Source organism: Fusarium vanettenii (assembly GCF_000151355.1).
Source record: "Fusarium vanettenii 77-13-4 chromosome 10 genomic scaffold NECHAsca_82_chr10_2_0, whole genome shotgun sequence".
Taxonomy (NCBI): Eukaryota; Fungi; Ascomycota; class Sordariomycetes; order Hypocreales; family Nectriaceae; genus Fusarium; species Fusarium vanettenii.
This window is the reverse complement of record NW_003315807.1, coordinates 557079-570216: the sequence shown is the minus strand read 5'-3', so window position 1 is coordinate 570216 and position 13138 is coordinate 557079. Positions and strand designations below refer to the sequence as shown.

The 13138-nt window shown below is 51.8% G+C and overlaps 5 protein-coding genes across 5 annotated transcripts; 3 read left to right on the top strand and 2 right to left on the bottom strand.

The window, feature by feature from the left end:
• Positions 1-100: 100 nt before the first annotated feature.
• Positions 101-2602, top strand: NECHADRAFT_96668 (uncharacterized protein; the record flags this gene model as incomplete). The annotated part of the gene is made up of 3 exons (XM_003039960.1): positions 101-257; positions 544-1676; positions 1718-2602. 3 exons carry the CDS (start codon positions 101-103, stop codon positions 2600-2602), a joined length of 2175 nt encoding a protein of 724 aa, XP_003040006.1.
• Positions 2603-2798: 196 nt separating this feature from the next.
• NECHADRAFT_85607 (uncharacterized protein) lies at positions 2799-3533 on the bottom strand (the record flags this gene model as incomplete). Its single annotated transcript, XM_003039756.1, has 1 exon — positions 2799-3533. The coding sequence occupies one exon, from the start codon at positions 3531-3533 to the stop codon at positions 2799-2801; it is 735 nt and encodes a 244-aa protein (XP_003039802.1).
• Positions 3534-4865: 1332 nt separating this feature from the next.
• NECHADRAFT_50337 (uncharacterized protein) lies at positions 4866-5676 on the top strand (the record flags this gene model as incomplete). Its single annotated transcript, XM_003039959.1, has 3 exons — positions 4866-5109; positions 5159-5381; positions 5496-5676. The coding sequence occupies 3 exons, from the start codon at positions 4866-4868 to the stop codon at positions 5674-5676; spliced, it is 648 nt and encodes a 215-aa protein (XP_003040005.1).
• Positions 5677-5894: 218 nt separating this feature from the next.
• NECHADRAFT_85605 (uncharacterized protein) lies at positions 5895-10112 on the bottom strand (the record flags this gene model as incomplete). Its single annotated transcript, XM_003039755.1, has 8 exons — positions 5895-6597; positions 6649-7351; positions 7468-7798; positions 7853-7855; positions 8112-8239; positions 8311-9211; positions 9263-9963; positions 10106-10112. 8 exons carry the CDS (start codon positions 10110-10112, stop codon positions 5895-5897), a joined length of 3477 nt encoding a protein of 1158 aa, XP_003039801.1.
• Positions 10113-10788: 676 nt separating this feature from the next.
• NECHADRAFT_85604 (uncharacterized protein) lies at positions 10789-12989 on the top strand (the record flags this gene model as incomplete). The annotated part of the gene is made up of 2 exons (XM_003039958.1): positions 10789-12459; positions 12519-12989. 2 exons carry the CDS (start codon positions 10789-10791, stop codon positions 12987-12989), a joined length of 2142 nt encoding a protein of 713 aa, XP_003040004.1.
• Positions 12990-13138: the final 149 nt, after the last annotated feature.

The following is a 13138-nucleotide window of genomic DNA, read 5'->3' as shown; positions in this document are numbered from 1 at the left end:
TGGTCAGAGGAGCACATAGGCGAGGCGCATGTCGATGCTGTTTGTCCTGAGCCAAACATATTTTCTGAGTTAGATATCAACAAGCCGATGAAGCATCACCATGGCACAAGAACTTCTCCGATTGGCTTTATCAAGCGAGCACGTCGGAATCACAATGGATGCTTGCAGATTGGAAATGGAAACGCCCGTTTCTAGGATGCGGGAGGTCCACCGCAGCGTGAGAGAAGACAATCGGAGACTAGTGTCTGAGGGTAGGTGTTTGATGGCAAAGCAGATCCTGGGCATGGAAGGATTGGTGTAACAGAATAAAGCACATGGTTAATTCACTTGAAATACTCCCTCTGTAACTCCCTTTGATCATACTTTCACCCAGCCTTGTCTTTCTACCTACCTACCTCGGGAAGCGCTTTGGAATTTCCACACAAGCGCGACACCCTCTCAACGATGGAAGCTGCGCCTGATCAGGTTCTCGCCGACATTCCGACGGTATGCTAATCTGCTGGTTCACCTCAAACACCGCTAACCTCAGGCAGATGTCCCCAGCGAGCGACAAGCCGATCGTCATCGGAGTCTACGGTATATCCGGCTCAGGAAAGACTTTCGTGATGAACGATCTGAAGAGCTGCCTCTCAGCCTATAATTTCGACTTCTACGAAGAGTCTGAAATGATCGCCAGTCTTGTGCCAGGCGGCCTCGAAGCATTCCAGGCTTTGGATGAGCAACAAAAGATGCGCTGGCGCGCACAAGCCATCGACAAGATCAAGAATGACGCACTTCAGAATGGCACCATGGCGATAGTCACCGGGCACTTCATGTTCTGGTCTGAGGGACAGACTGCTGGTCAATCAGTATACACACCAAGCAATCTGGATGTCTTTACCCACATTGTCTACCTGGCGACCCCAGCCGAGCACATCTTTCAGCGCCGTCTGGACGATAGACTGAGGGACCGACCTCTGACATCTGTTGAGCACTTGCGCAAGTGGCAGGAGGCGGAGGTCATTGGCCTGCGCCATCTTTGCCCCCCGCATGGTATATTGTTCCATGTTCTCACGAATCCAGTATCCATGTGTAGCCAGGTCCGCGCCGCAGTCGGATTTTTCTGCAAAGATAAATTCGAGTTACCTACCTACTACAACAACAGGCTTGACCGGGTTGATCGTTTCCTAACTGTCCGAGACAAGAATAGTCAGCTGAGAACCGCTTTGGTTCTGGATGCCGACAAGACCCTGGCGCCGATGGACACGGGTGCATTGTTCTGGCAGAACCTAGATCGGATCCTGCCGCGGAGCTCGAGCCTCTGTCCACTACAAGAGCTTTTTTGTGGTCCTCTGGGATATACGGACAAGGCATTTCATCAGGCAACCTTACTGTACGAGGGGGCCGCAGACGACGAAGAGTTTGAGAATCTGTGCGAAACCGTGGCTTCGTCTGTGGTGATGTATCCCGAGTTTGTCTCACTCCTCCGGGCTGCTGCGGAACACAAGCACATTTACTCAGTGGTTGTAACCTGCGGACTTGCTCGTGTCTGGGACAAGGTCTTGAGAAAGGAGGGCCTCTCTGGCTCTGTCATGGTCCTGGGCGGAGGGAGATCTTCTGACGGACTTGTGGTTTCGCCAACCACCAAAGCCGAGGTCGTTGTTAAACTTCGCAAGGAGTGGAATCTGTATACCTGGGTATTCGGCGACAGTCCTTGGACATACCCATGCTCAGAGAGGCTGATGAGGATATCGTGGTGGTTGGAGAGGAGCAGGCCAGAAGTTCCAGTATGGACGCCGTCTTGGCCAGGGCTCTGGAGGATGAGCAATTCAAGGCACGACAGGCTCTCCTTCCCAGTCATGTATCTCCTCGTCTGGACCAGACCAAGCTGCCGCTGGTACACCTCGATGTCCCAGACTTTCTCGAATCGGTTCTGCGTCATAGGTTCGAGGTGTTGCACGCCACAGAGAAGTGTGCAGCGAAGCTGCTGATGTCCCCGATGCGTGATGCGTCCGTCTCCGGCCCTCCCCTGAGAGCTGCGCATCAACGGGTGGGATTGTATCTGGCCAACGAGTTTGTTTCACAGCTGATTGGCGTCGAGGAGTATCCTATCCCACACGTTCAGGGACACCAGTCGAACGGTTACAGGTTGAGACATGAACAGCAGACTTCGATCGTGGCCCTTATGCGCGGCGGTGAGCCCATGGCTTGTGGTGTCAGCGAAGCATTCCCTACCGCCATGTTCATCCATGCTGCTTCCGCATCTGACATCAAGGATCATCATCTGAAGAATCAACGCACGGTGATTCTGGTTGACTCGGTCGTCAACAGCGGGAAATCGATTACTGAGTTTGTCATGCGTATTCGCAACTCCCATCCCAGCATCCGCATCGTGGTTGTGGCCGGGGTTGTCCAGGCCGAGGTGGTCGCCAAGTCCCATGACTGGCATAGACGTATGTGGTGCTTTGGTATTAGCCTCGTTGCGCTACGATTATCTGAAAACAAGTTTACAGGGACAAAGTCGACTGACACTGGCAATCGGCTCTTTAACACCACACACTTGGCTCAGTTGGGCTTCTTTCAAACATGTAGGAGAGGAAGGTGTTTGGACTGGTTAGTCTAGCAATGAATAAGAACCATGAGATTGGCTAGGGGTTTAGATTTTGATTTGACTGGCATTGGCATGTGGTTCTAAGCTGTGTCCTTCTTCGCCCTCCATCGTCAACTAGACAAGCAGCTCCTCCGCAACAACTCAGTGACCAAGTTCTTAATTATCCGGCAACCGTCCAAGCCTGTAAGGACCGGCTACACGTAACCCATCAGATTTGCGCGAGCCCACCGTCGACGGCAACCTCGCTGGCGGTCATGAAGCTGCTGTCCGGCGACGCGAGAAAGGCAGCCACAGCGCCAATCTCCGATGGATCGGCCATACGCTGGAGCGGATTGCCCGAGGCGAAGACTTTCATGCCCTCCTCGCCTAGCGCTTCCTTGGCGAGCTCGGTCGCCGTCGGACCTGGCGACAGCACATTCACCCGGATGCCGGTGCCCTTCAGGTCCTCCGCCCAGGTCTTTGCGAGGTTGCGCACGCCCGCCTTGCTCGCGGCGTAAAGGCTGAATGCTGGGGAGCCCGTGGTGCCAGCGCTCGATCCGGTGAGGATGATTGAACCACCATGGCCCATCAGCGGCAGCGCCTTCTGGACCGTGAAGATTGTACCCTTGATATTGGTGTCGAGAATTTCGTCACAGTGCTCGACGGTGATCTTGCCGAGTGGAAGCTGGCTACCCGCCCCGGCATTGGCAAGGACGATGTCAACGGTTCCGCGCTCAGCCTTGACCGCCGCGTAGAGTCGGTCGAGGTCGGCCAGATCGGAGACTGAGCCCTTTACCGCGCGGGCATTGGGCCCAAGGTCGGCCAGGGCCACATCGAGCGCTTCCTGTCGGCGGCCAAAGATGAAGACAAAGGCACCCTCCTCGATGAAGCGCTTTGCTGCTGCGAGGCCGATGCCGGTAGCGCCACCGGTGATGACGGCCGTCTTTCCATTTAGTCTAGTCATATTGTGTATCCTTTGTGAGAGTTGTACGGATCGAGGTGACTGGTGGATTGGCAGGGAAATATTGTGTAAGGACAGGACCAATTGCTGATATCGTGAGGTGTAAGAGGCTATTTGCTACCACGAAGCGGTAAATGACTTGATAGAGCTGGTTGAGCAAGAGCATCTACCTGGAATAAAGAGATGACTGGTACCCTTTATAGAGAGGCACTACTAGCATTTCAGTGGATCTTATCGATCTGATCAATCTTATCAATCAGATCAGGTTACATGATTGATAATCCTGTAGGACGCGGGCGCGCGCGCTCCGGACGCAACAAGCGCCTTGTATCTGTAGAGCGCGCGCTCCGGATGTAATAAACGCCTTGTATCTCTAGATCAGTAATCGCTTTGAACTGTCAGATGCGGCTTCTTCCCCCCACGTCTGGTAGACCAATCCTCAAGTTCAAGCTTGAATCTCCGAAACCAGTGTTGCTTGCCGGGCAGGGTCAGGTCTGCTGGGTCTGTAGAAGTGCCAGAATCGCAAAGGGAGGATGCTCTGTCTACAGCTGATACTACGCTGGTAAAGTTCAGATCTAGGCTATTGACTTTGTCCTTGGCCGCCTTATTAGCTCGCTTGAACGCTTTGCTTCTTTGCCGCTTCGCCCAATAACTTTCATTACAATACGCAGCAGCGCCTTGTTGAAAGGCATTGAGGTCGTTGGTCACAAGGTTCCACTCCAGCCCGCGCGGCTCTATCGGATGAGCGGCATGCCTTCAGTTGTCCATTTGAATATGAGCAGCTGATAGAGTAAGCCTTGCTGTCAAAGATCGGCTGTGGAGCCTTGTAAGAGTGAAGATGATGTTGGCCTCGCTCCGAGTCCCATACCACAGGCAAGTTGACGTTTAGCAATAACTGCTACCTGATAGGAGCAACGACTAATATCATTGCTTGATTAAACACACCACACTTTCATATTGCCCCACGTTCAACAGAGCTCGCGCTTATGATTAGTCGTTCGATCACCGGAGGTTCTGTACGCTCCGGCCGTCTGACAAATTGCTTGGGCTGACAAATTACTTCGCTGACAGAATGCTCCGACTGAAGGCTGCAGCATGATGCGTCTTTTTGTCACATCAGAGCGACCATGACGTGCTATGCCTTGATAAGGATCAATATACGAGCCATACACCACTGGAAGTAAGAGTGTAGAGTGCTATAAATACGACTGTATCCAAGCACTTGATTAGAAGGCTTTATGCTATAGAACTTGCGTTTAACTTTCCCCTTTTGAGGCACAGCCAAGTACGAAACACTCTCAAGTAACTCATCCTTGATCGATCCAGCATTAAACCATGGCCGCCAAATCCCCAGTTGCCCTCATCCTCGGTGCAGGTCCTAATATCGGCCAGGCCATCGCCCGCACCTTTGCCTCCAAGGGCTACAAGGTCGCCCTTGCTTCTCGCTCACTGAAAGAGGCCGACAGCACTGAGAACCAGCTGAACATCCCGAGCGACTTCTCCAAGCCGGACGATGTGGTCAATGCATTTACTAAAGTGAAGAAGGTGTTTGGCATCCCCAGTGTCGTCATCTATAATGGTAGGCCCTAGTCCCCCTGGTGTCATCTCGGTCAACTGACGTATCGCAGCCAGCGCCGTGCACTTCACTCCCGCCGACGACCCCTTCGCCATCTCCTTTGCCGACTTCAGTGAAGACACGAACATCAACATCCACAGTGCCTTTATCGCTGCTCAACAAGCCGTCTCGGGCTTTGCACAGCTTCCGGAATCGGCTGCACGCACCTTTATCTACACAGGCAATGTCCTGAACGTCGCAATGCTCCCGAAATTTCTCTCCGCGGGTGTAGGCAAGTCGGGCGCCGCTTACATGATCTGGTCGGCCTCGGCGGCGTACAAAGACCGTGGATACAAGTAAGCCTTCGGCCCGCTCCCGAAATTTGGGTTTGGGAGACTAATGAGGTCAAGATTCTACTATGCCGACGAACGGAAGGCAGACGGATCGCCTAAATACCGCGTCGACGGCGACGCGCATGCAAATCTCTACTGGGAGCTGTCCCACGCCAAAGAACAAGGCCCATGGTTGCAGACATTCGTCCAAGGTGTGGGATATAAGAGTTTCGACACCATATATACACCTCTGGCGTGAGGCATTACTATTGTGCATGTTTCGGCCTCATCAACAAGTTGGGAGACTGGTGCAGGACTATCATCCCCGTTAGTGGCTTGCTCGGGTTTGCCACCATCTCTGACGCAATAGGATGTGTTATCTGGTTAGCACAGAAGTGGATCGAAGTCATGGATTGGTTTGGCAAAGAACAGGCTGAAGGCTGCTTTGGGCGAGAATTTCCAAGTTGATTAACTAGCCTAGTAAACCTCTACTTCTTCTGAAACTGGTGCTACGTTGTGTTCAAGGAGCCAGGCCACACCTGCTCGGACATAAACCTCCCTTCCCTCTAACTGATCTCTGGAAAGTGTGATAAGAAGGACGTAGTGCATAGGCTCCCGCGATTCTCGGCGTTTGTCCTTGCCAAGTACGACCCCCCGCAAATCTGAGACTCGAATCTCAGCCTGTTGATCAAGTTTGACTCTGTGAATGAGGTCTAGACGACTCATGGTCAGTTCCCTCGCCAGTGTCTTCAACGCAGGTCCTTGAGTGTTCGTGGCAATCTCGGAATCGGATGGAAAGACACAGTCAGTGGTCCAGTCAACCTGATCGAAAGGAATTTCCATGTAGGTGATAGGACCCTGGTAAGCCATCCACGACCAAGATGGAGGAGGACGGCTCTTCGTGCACGGAATCAGATTTAGAAACACGTCTTCCTGTCGAGACCAGAGCAGACTCCGAGCCAAGTATACCTCAAAGATGCCAAATCCGCCACGGGTCTGGAACGCGTCAAGAAGGCGTTTCTCAAGACCGAGTATGGCAACGGAACGGTCTGATATGTGACTGAAAGAGAGCCGCGAGTATGTCTGGTAAAGATGTTGGAACAGAGTGATTCTGCCGCCTTTGAAGTGTTTGAGAATGGCCTGCGGGAAATCCGAGTCTGCAAAGAGAGTTGCTTGTGGGCTGTATGTCGATTTCAGTTAGTGGAAATAGAGACTGGAAATTCACACTTACTTCGACAACTTGAAAAGTCGTTCGCAGTGTACTCCCGCTCCACATTCCCAATAAACTTGTGTCTTAGTGAAATGAAGAGTTCTCCTCGACAACGCGCGTTCCTGTAACACCCACCCGCGAGTGTTTAATGGTGCCAGCTCCAAGTCTTGGTGATAGTCCTCCATGAATTCGGAAACATGGAGGATTCCCCCACCGGGAGCTTCGATCGCTGCAGAAAGTGGTGGGTCCGTTTGGCGAGCGAGAAAACCCTCGTCGGACGCGGCCGCCGAGGTCGCTGCGATAGTGCAGTATGCGTTGCTGAATACCTGGCCCATCCGGCCAGCTTCCCGCTCCCAGTCCGCCAAGTCGTCTTGGACAATACACAAAGAGTCTATCCAAAGGTATGGGATCCCTAGCGCCCTTGCTACCCTGATAGCCTCCTGGAAGTTTAAAGGGAGAAGGTTGTGGGGGATCTCTTTGCGGAATGCCTCCAAGTTGCTGGTCAAGGTACATAGCTTGGGGCTGTTACCCCAGCAGTGGCTCAGAGCAGCATAGCGCAAAGAGGAAGATCCTTGGATGACATCTAAGCGCTCTCTCGAGTCTTCAATGTGGATAAGTCGCGTTGGCATTTGCAGAGAATCCTTGTATGCCTCAGGGTTGTGGCCATGTTCGGTGTCGCAGACATGGAGCCACTGGCGAAGGAGCTGGTATTGCAGAGGACTGTCTGTGGGAAACAAGGTTGGGTATCCCACCTGAGAAAACTCAAGCCCATGGGTGTTACCTGCCGTGGCGATGGTCAGTGGGCTCCGAGAAAAGTCTCAGTCGACAGTCGACACTCACCGGGATCAGCAAACAGGGACAAGACTGGTTGGTTCTCGAAGTTCATAGTCGATCCATTTCGAACGCAGCGCAGATGTTCATTTTCCCTGAGGCCTACTCTCTTTGAAACGGAGTATAGCAGTTTACACATGCCGCACGTGGTGGATCTAGCCTTGAAGCCTCCCACGCTCCCAGATATTTTGGACTCAGGCTCCCAGATGCGAAACGTTGAACACACGGGACACAGCGCGCTACTCTTTCTAGGGACCGGAATAACAGCCCTAGAGAAGAACGCCTCAGCGGGCTTGTTGTCTGTAGTAACCGTCCATCGATCGCGCAGCTTGGCAATTTGCTACTTTGGTGAGTACGAATTCCACAGGTGGGAGCAGGATGATGGAAAACATACACGCTAGAGATGATATGAGTACTAAATATCAAAAGTAGTTTCCGATAGGGTATGGCTGACTTTCTGGACAACTATTAGCCTCAACACGCGAATCATTGATATGGGGGCCCTCTTCGCACTCACATTCTGTATCCCGCGCACCCACCTACTTGTCAGCATTGCCTCTCCTAGTCCTCGGATCCTTTGATTTCACTGACGTACTGTCACATAGTCTTAGTGGCCTTGACCAACTTGGTAGGGTTCTCTTTATTTGACTCACTCTTTGGGCCGCTACGTTGTCCTGGGGAACCGTAGTGGTTGTTAACCCCTCCGAGTTAGCAAAAGGTTCAACCTCGTCGAAATTGACCTCCAGCGTTGCCGTGTTACCCGTGTTAGAAAGCTGCTGCTCTCTCAGAGGGATATCCAAAAAAAGGTTCATCTGTTAGGTCCAGGGGCTTGTAGGAGAGCGCCAAACTTACTGCGATCTTGTATCGCCTTCAAACGATCATGCACTTCCGACGCACTGCACCGCTTTTTGTAGTCGACCACAAGCATGCTCTTCTCGACCAGACCAAGGATTTCTCGGAAAATGGTGTCGTCTCGTGTCTGCGAAAGTTTCCGCTGTAGGTACTTGATCCACGTCTCCACTGTTCTGTGAACATGATAGTGTGACAAGTCTTGGGGAGCACGAGGTTCAACATCTGGGGGCACGGGAGTTGAAGGCTCAAGCTCCCAGAATTTTGCGGAATTTTGCATTTCATCGTCGAATCTCTTGTACATACCTTTGCCGAGCCTAGCCCAGATGATGAACTCGACGAAGATGCAGCCGAGTGACCAAATGTCGAATCTGCGGGATAGTTTTGGGCTGTCAGGGCCCTCGACATGATCCCTAAGTTTATCATCACTCAGCCGGTGGAATTCTGGTGGGCTATATCTCTCTGTAGCGCTTTTGGCGGTCGTTCCCTTTACTCGTTTGCTGGTCGCCAAAATATGAAACTTGGAAATACCGACGTCGGTGATCTTGAGAGTGCCGATGTTTGTGTCATCATGGAAAAGTAGGATGTTCTGCGGTTTGAGATCGCTATGTCGACAGTTCCAAGAGGCCAACAAAGTCAGCGCATCGCTGAGATGAATCATTTGATCCAACATCCAAGGAATGCGGCCATCTGGGGCGTGCTTTTTCCAGAACTTGTATAAGTCTCCCCCGTCTGCCCATTGGAAGAAAAAGAAAGCCCGTTTCTCCCTAGTGCAGATGGCAACTGGTTTGATGAGATGATCGTGGTCCAGGTGTTGCAAGGATGTCAGATTTGGCATCTCTCGAACGAGACACTCAGCTTGATCGTCGATATCCAAGTTGAGTTCCTTCATGGCCAGGACGTCCTTCACTATATTAGCATTGGCCCAGATTCCATGCCATACTAATTGACTCACTGATGGCTCTTTTGAGATATGAGAAGGGTGCACCTTGACTCTGGAGACGACGCTGAACCCTGCGGGGGCGCCATCATCTTTTTCGATTAATGGCAAGGCGATACCCGGTCGCAATTCGAATTTGAACCCCTTTCCAAAGATGGGCGACAGGAACTGCCACTGCTGGATTACAAACCGCTCCATGTAGGGGTAGGTAAGCCCGCTGTCCCACAAGAGGTTGTCTGATGAGCGTGAAGGCTGCGCTGACTGCACGACACATGCGGAGTCATCTTCGAAAATACGTATCGGTAGATCTTGATCTGAAAAGTTGCTAAAAATGAACTTCTCGACCATATTCAGCATCTCAGCCCGAGCTAGAATCAGAAAGATCTTCTTGACAGGGGGGTCGATACTGCAAATGCGCCTCAAGATGCCCTCGTGGCTGAGTTCCCCTAGAGCCCTTTTCACAATTGATTCGGTGGTGAGATTTTTGATAGCCGCGGCTGGAACGAATTTTACGGAGTCTCCTTCGGCTGTCTTTCCTTTCTCTTTGTTTGGCCACTGAGTAGCGCGCGTGATCTCCCGACGGAGACTGTACTTTTCCCGGCCCATCGATGCCATTGACGGTTGGTTGTGAAGGGAAATTGATCGAGTTTCGTATGTCTGACAGTGTAGTGTGAAAGAAGTTCGTACATGAACGGGGAAGGCCCTCGCAGTATTAACTATGCTTCTTTAAAAAGCATCACGCCACCGGTTTTCCCTAGCGGATTCCCCCGTCTGCTGCTGGAGGGTCGGAAGCAAGACAACTTCACCTTTGAGGCCCTGGTCAGGCAGCATGACCCTTCGCGGGGTTGCTTGGCTCACCAATCATCTGGTCTCTTTCGCGACTTCGCAGCTGTGCCGAGGACTTGAGCCTGATTCTGACGTAAATATACGTTGCTGGTTCCGTCTAGTCGCATTTGATCAGGCTGTGCTGACCACCATCACCATGCACACTTTTCCCAGCAGTTACCTGCCAATGTAACTCGGCTACCTGGTCTTGCCCTTGAGACAGCTGCCGTAGCAGTCACAAGCTGATGATAAGAATGACAGGGGGCAAGCTTGGCAGCATAAGCGATGTCACCGAGGTCTCCCTTTGTATGGGCCCGCGTTAATCGCGTGACAGGTTAAATGTGCTTCTGGGCCCAATAGCACCAGGTTGCCGAGCTTGTGGCTGTCGAGCCTGGCTCAGCTCGAGCCGAGTTGCGGCAGGCTGGGGAGTGACCGCTGAAAAACAAGAAGAGCGAGTGAATCATGAAGCTGGGTAGAGAAATTGGTGGCGCAAGCGTTTATTGGGTGTGGTTGTCTCAGTTCGGGTCTACGGGCTGGTTCATTACCAGGGCAACATTGGAGAGACCCGGAAGTGCAATCAGGCTCTCTTCAGCTGAGACGGAACAAGATCTCCCGCAAAGGCTGATAGATAATAGATGGGCGTCCCGTAGCGAGTGTCCATTGCAGGTGAAATGTGTGACTTGATGGAGATAAACCCCATTTTCCCGGCTCCAAATATGACGACGACTGCTAGCTACGAAAGGCCACCTGTGGAAGTTGCCCTGCTCAGAGGAGCACTGAGCCCAGAGTTACAGCCTGGGGGTGGGGAAAGGCCCCTCAGACACTCAGAGATATCAGAGAGAGAAAGCGCAACAACATTTCAGACCGTCTCTGACATGGGCCACCGAGACTGGATCAAGTCACTCAGGGATGGGAAAGCGTCTGCCACCCTTTCTGAGAACCTTTGGAAACCCATCAAGGTCGAAGTCTCTTCAATCCGGTCAGAACTCAATAAAGCCTGTGTTAAGCCTGCCAGGCACCTTGGGAGTGAACACGCCTTTCTCCCTCTAGGCCACCTCCTTCGAATTTTGAGCCCAAAGAATGTTGACGGGCTACTGCGGCAGAAGTTTCCTGGAGATCTGGAAAGGTTTGACCACCAAGTATATGGCAAGAACGGCGACCCAAAAAGACTCAAGATAATGGGTACCTTGATACTGATGGAAAATCTTGAATTTCTCCGGGACTTTGTCCAGGCAGGCGTAGAGGATCTCCAGCTTCCTCTTGCCCTTGAAGAGGAGGAGGAGCGGATAGTATTGTTTGATCGACATGGCAACATGATAGAATCTCCCCACAAATGGAGTTGGGGATATGGCCATGCTGATTTCTTCATGTACAAGCAGATGCAGGTCTGCAGTCTCTTCTGCACACTCAAGGAGGACGGAGCATACATGGACCACTTTCGACTCCCTGGAAACTTCATTCTTCCATTCCGGAACTGCAAGCCTCCTGTGGTGAAGTACGGCGGATTTGGCCAAGTCATCAAGGTCGAGATCGAACCGTCTCACTTACTGTACAAGGGAAAGTCTCGAAAGCCGGAGTACTTCTGTGTCAAGACCATTCGGCATGATGTGCCAGAGCACCCGGACGAGGCCGACTCCCTGGCAAGACGGCTAGTTATCAGGGACAGGAAAGATCGAGAACATCTCCACCGACTTCTTTTCTCCTTTCGTCGTGTCGACTTCTACTATCTCGTTTTCGAATGGGCTGATGGTGATCTGACCGAACTATGGCAGGAGATGCCAAAACGATATAAGCCAAGCGATCACGAACATGTCTGTTGGTTTTTGAGACAATGCGTCGGCATCATGAGAAGCCTACACGGCCTTCAAAATCACGCCTCGTCGTTAGCTCCGGGAGAGGGGGGAAGACCAGTCTTTTACGACGCATGCCATGGACGCCACAGCGACCTCAAGCCAGAAAACATCTTGTGGTTCAAAAACTACCAAGACAGCAAAAAGGATCATCTAGTCATCGCCGACCTTGGACTCACGCAATTTAGAACCACCAAGTCCAAGTCTCGAGTGGCATGGGCAGATGTTGGGGGTTACACGGAGGCTTACAAAGCTCCCGAAAGCGATGTGAAACACGTTGTTGGGGGCAAGTATGACATCTGGGGGATTGGGTGCGTCTTTCTTTTGCATGCTTCTGTGTTTCTCCGAGGAGATGCCGGGTGTATCGAGGAATTTTCTGAACGCCGAAAGGCGGAGGCCAACAAGCATCCGCGGCATGGAAACTGTGTCGACAATGCCTTCTACTATTTAGTCCGTGAGGGGGAACATGGCGATATCAGTTCGAGAACTTCGAACAGAACCCAATATCGAGGAGAGGTTAAAAAGGAAGTCCGAGAAGTGAGTAGATTTAAGACCACTCGGCACTCCCATAAGAAATAGGTAGCTGACTGTGACAGTGGATCTCAAAATTGCAAGCTGACAAGTCGTGCTCTGCCCCCATGCGCGATTTTCTAAGACTCATTGGCGAAGGAATGCTCGTAGCTGACGACTCTAGTCGATATGATACGAAAAAGATTCTCAGTGGTTTGAGTAACATATATGATGAGCTACAAAAGCCAAAAGATGCTGGCTCTCCAAGGAATACGCCAACGTGGCACGACCTGCAGAGCGGAGTGAACAACCAGCATTATCGTGACGCCACTACTCGCCAATCCGAGGCCTTGGCAGGTATGGCAGGATGGCAAGAGAATCCGGGTGCAAGCATCAAGAGAGCAAGTGAGATCGACCTTGAATCGAGGCCCAACGACCATGGCCCCCACACGCCCATTAACACCTCCAGCGACTTACCCCTGCAACAAACAAGTTCCGTCAGACAGTTGATTTTGAAGTTTGAGCGGCTAAAGAAGAAAGAGGACTCGAGAAAATAGGTGTGTGTGTTTGAGTTATGTATGTCTAGTTTTAATAAACATGAGTTGATGTCAATCAATGGTATGACCTTTGCCGATGTGCAAGTCTTTTCCCCTTTGTTGTGTAACAGTACCCAACACTCCATCTCTAGGAAAGCGGATCGCAATTA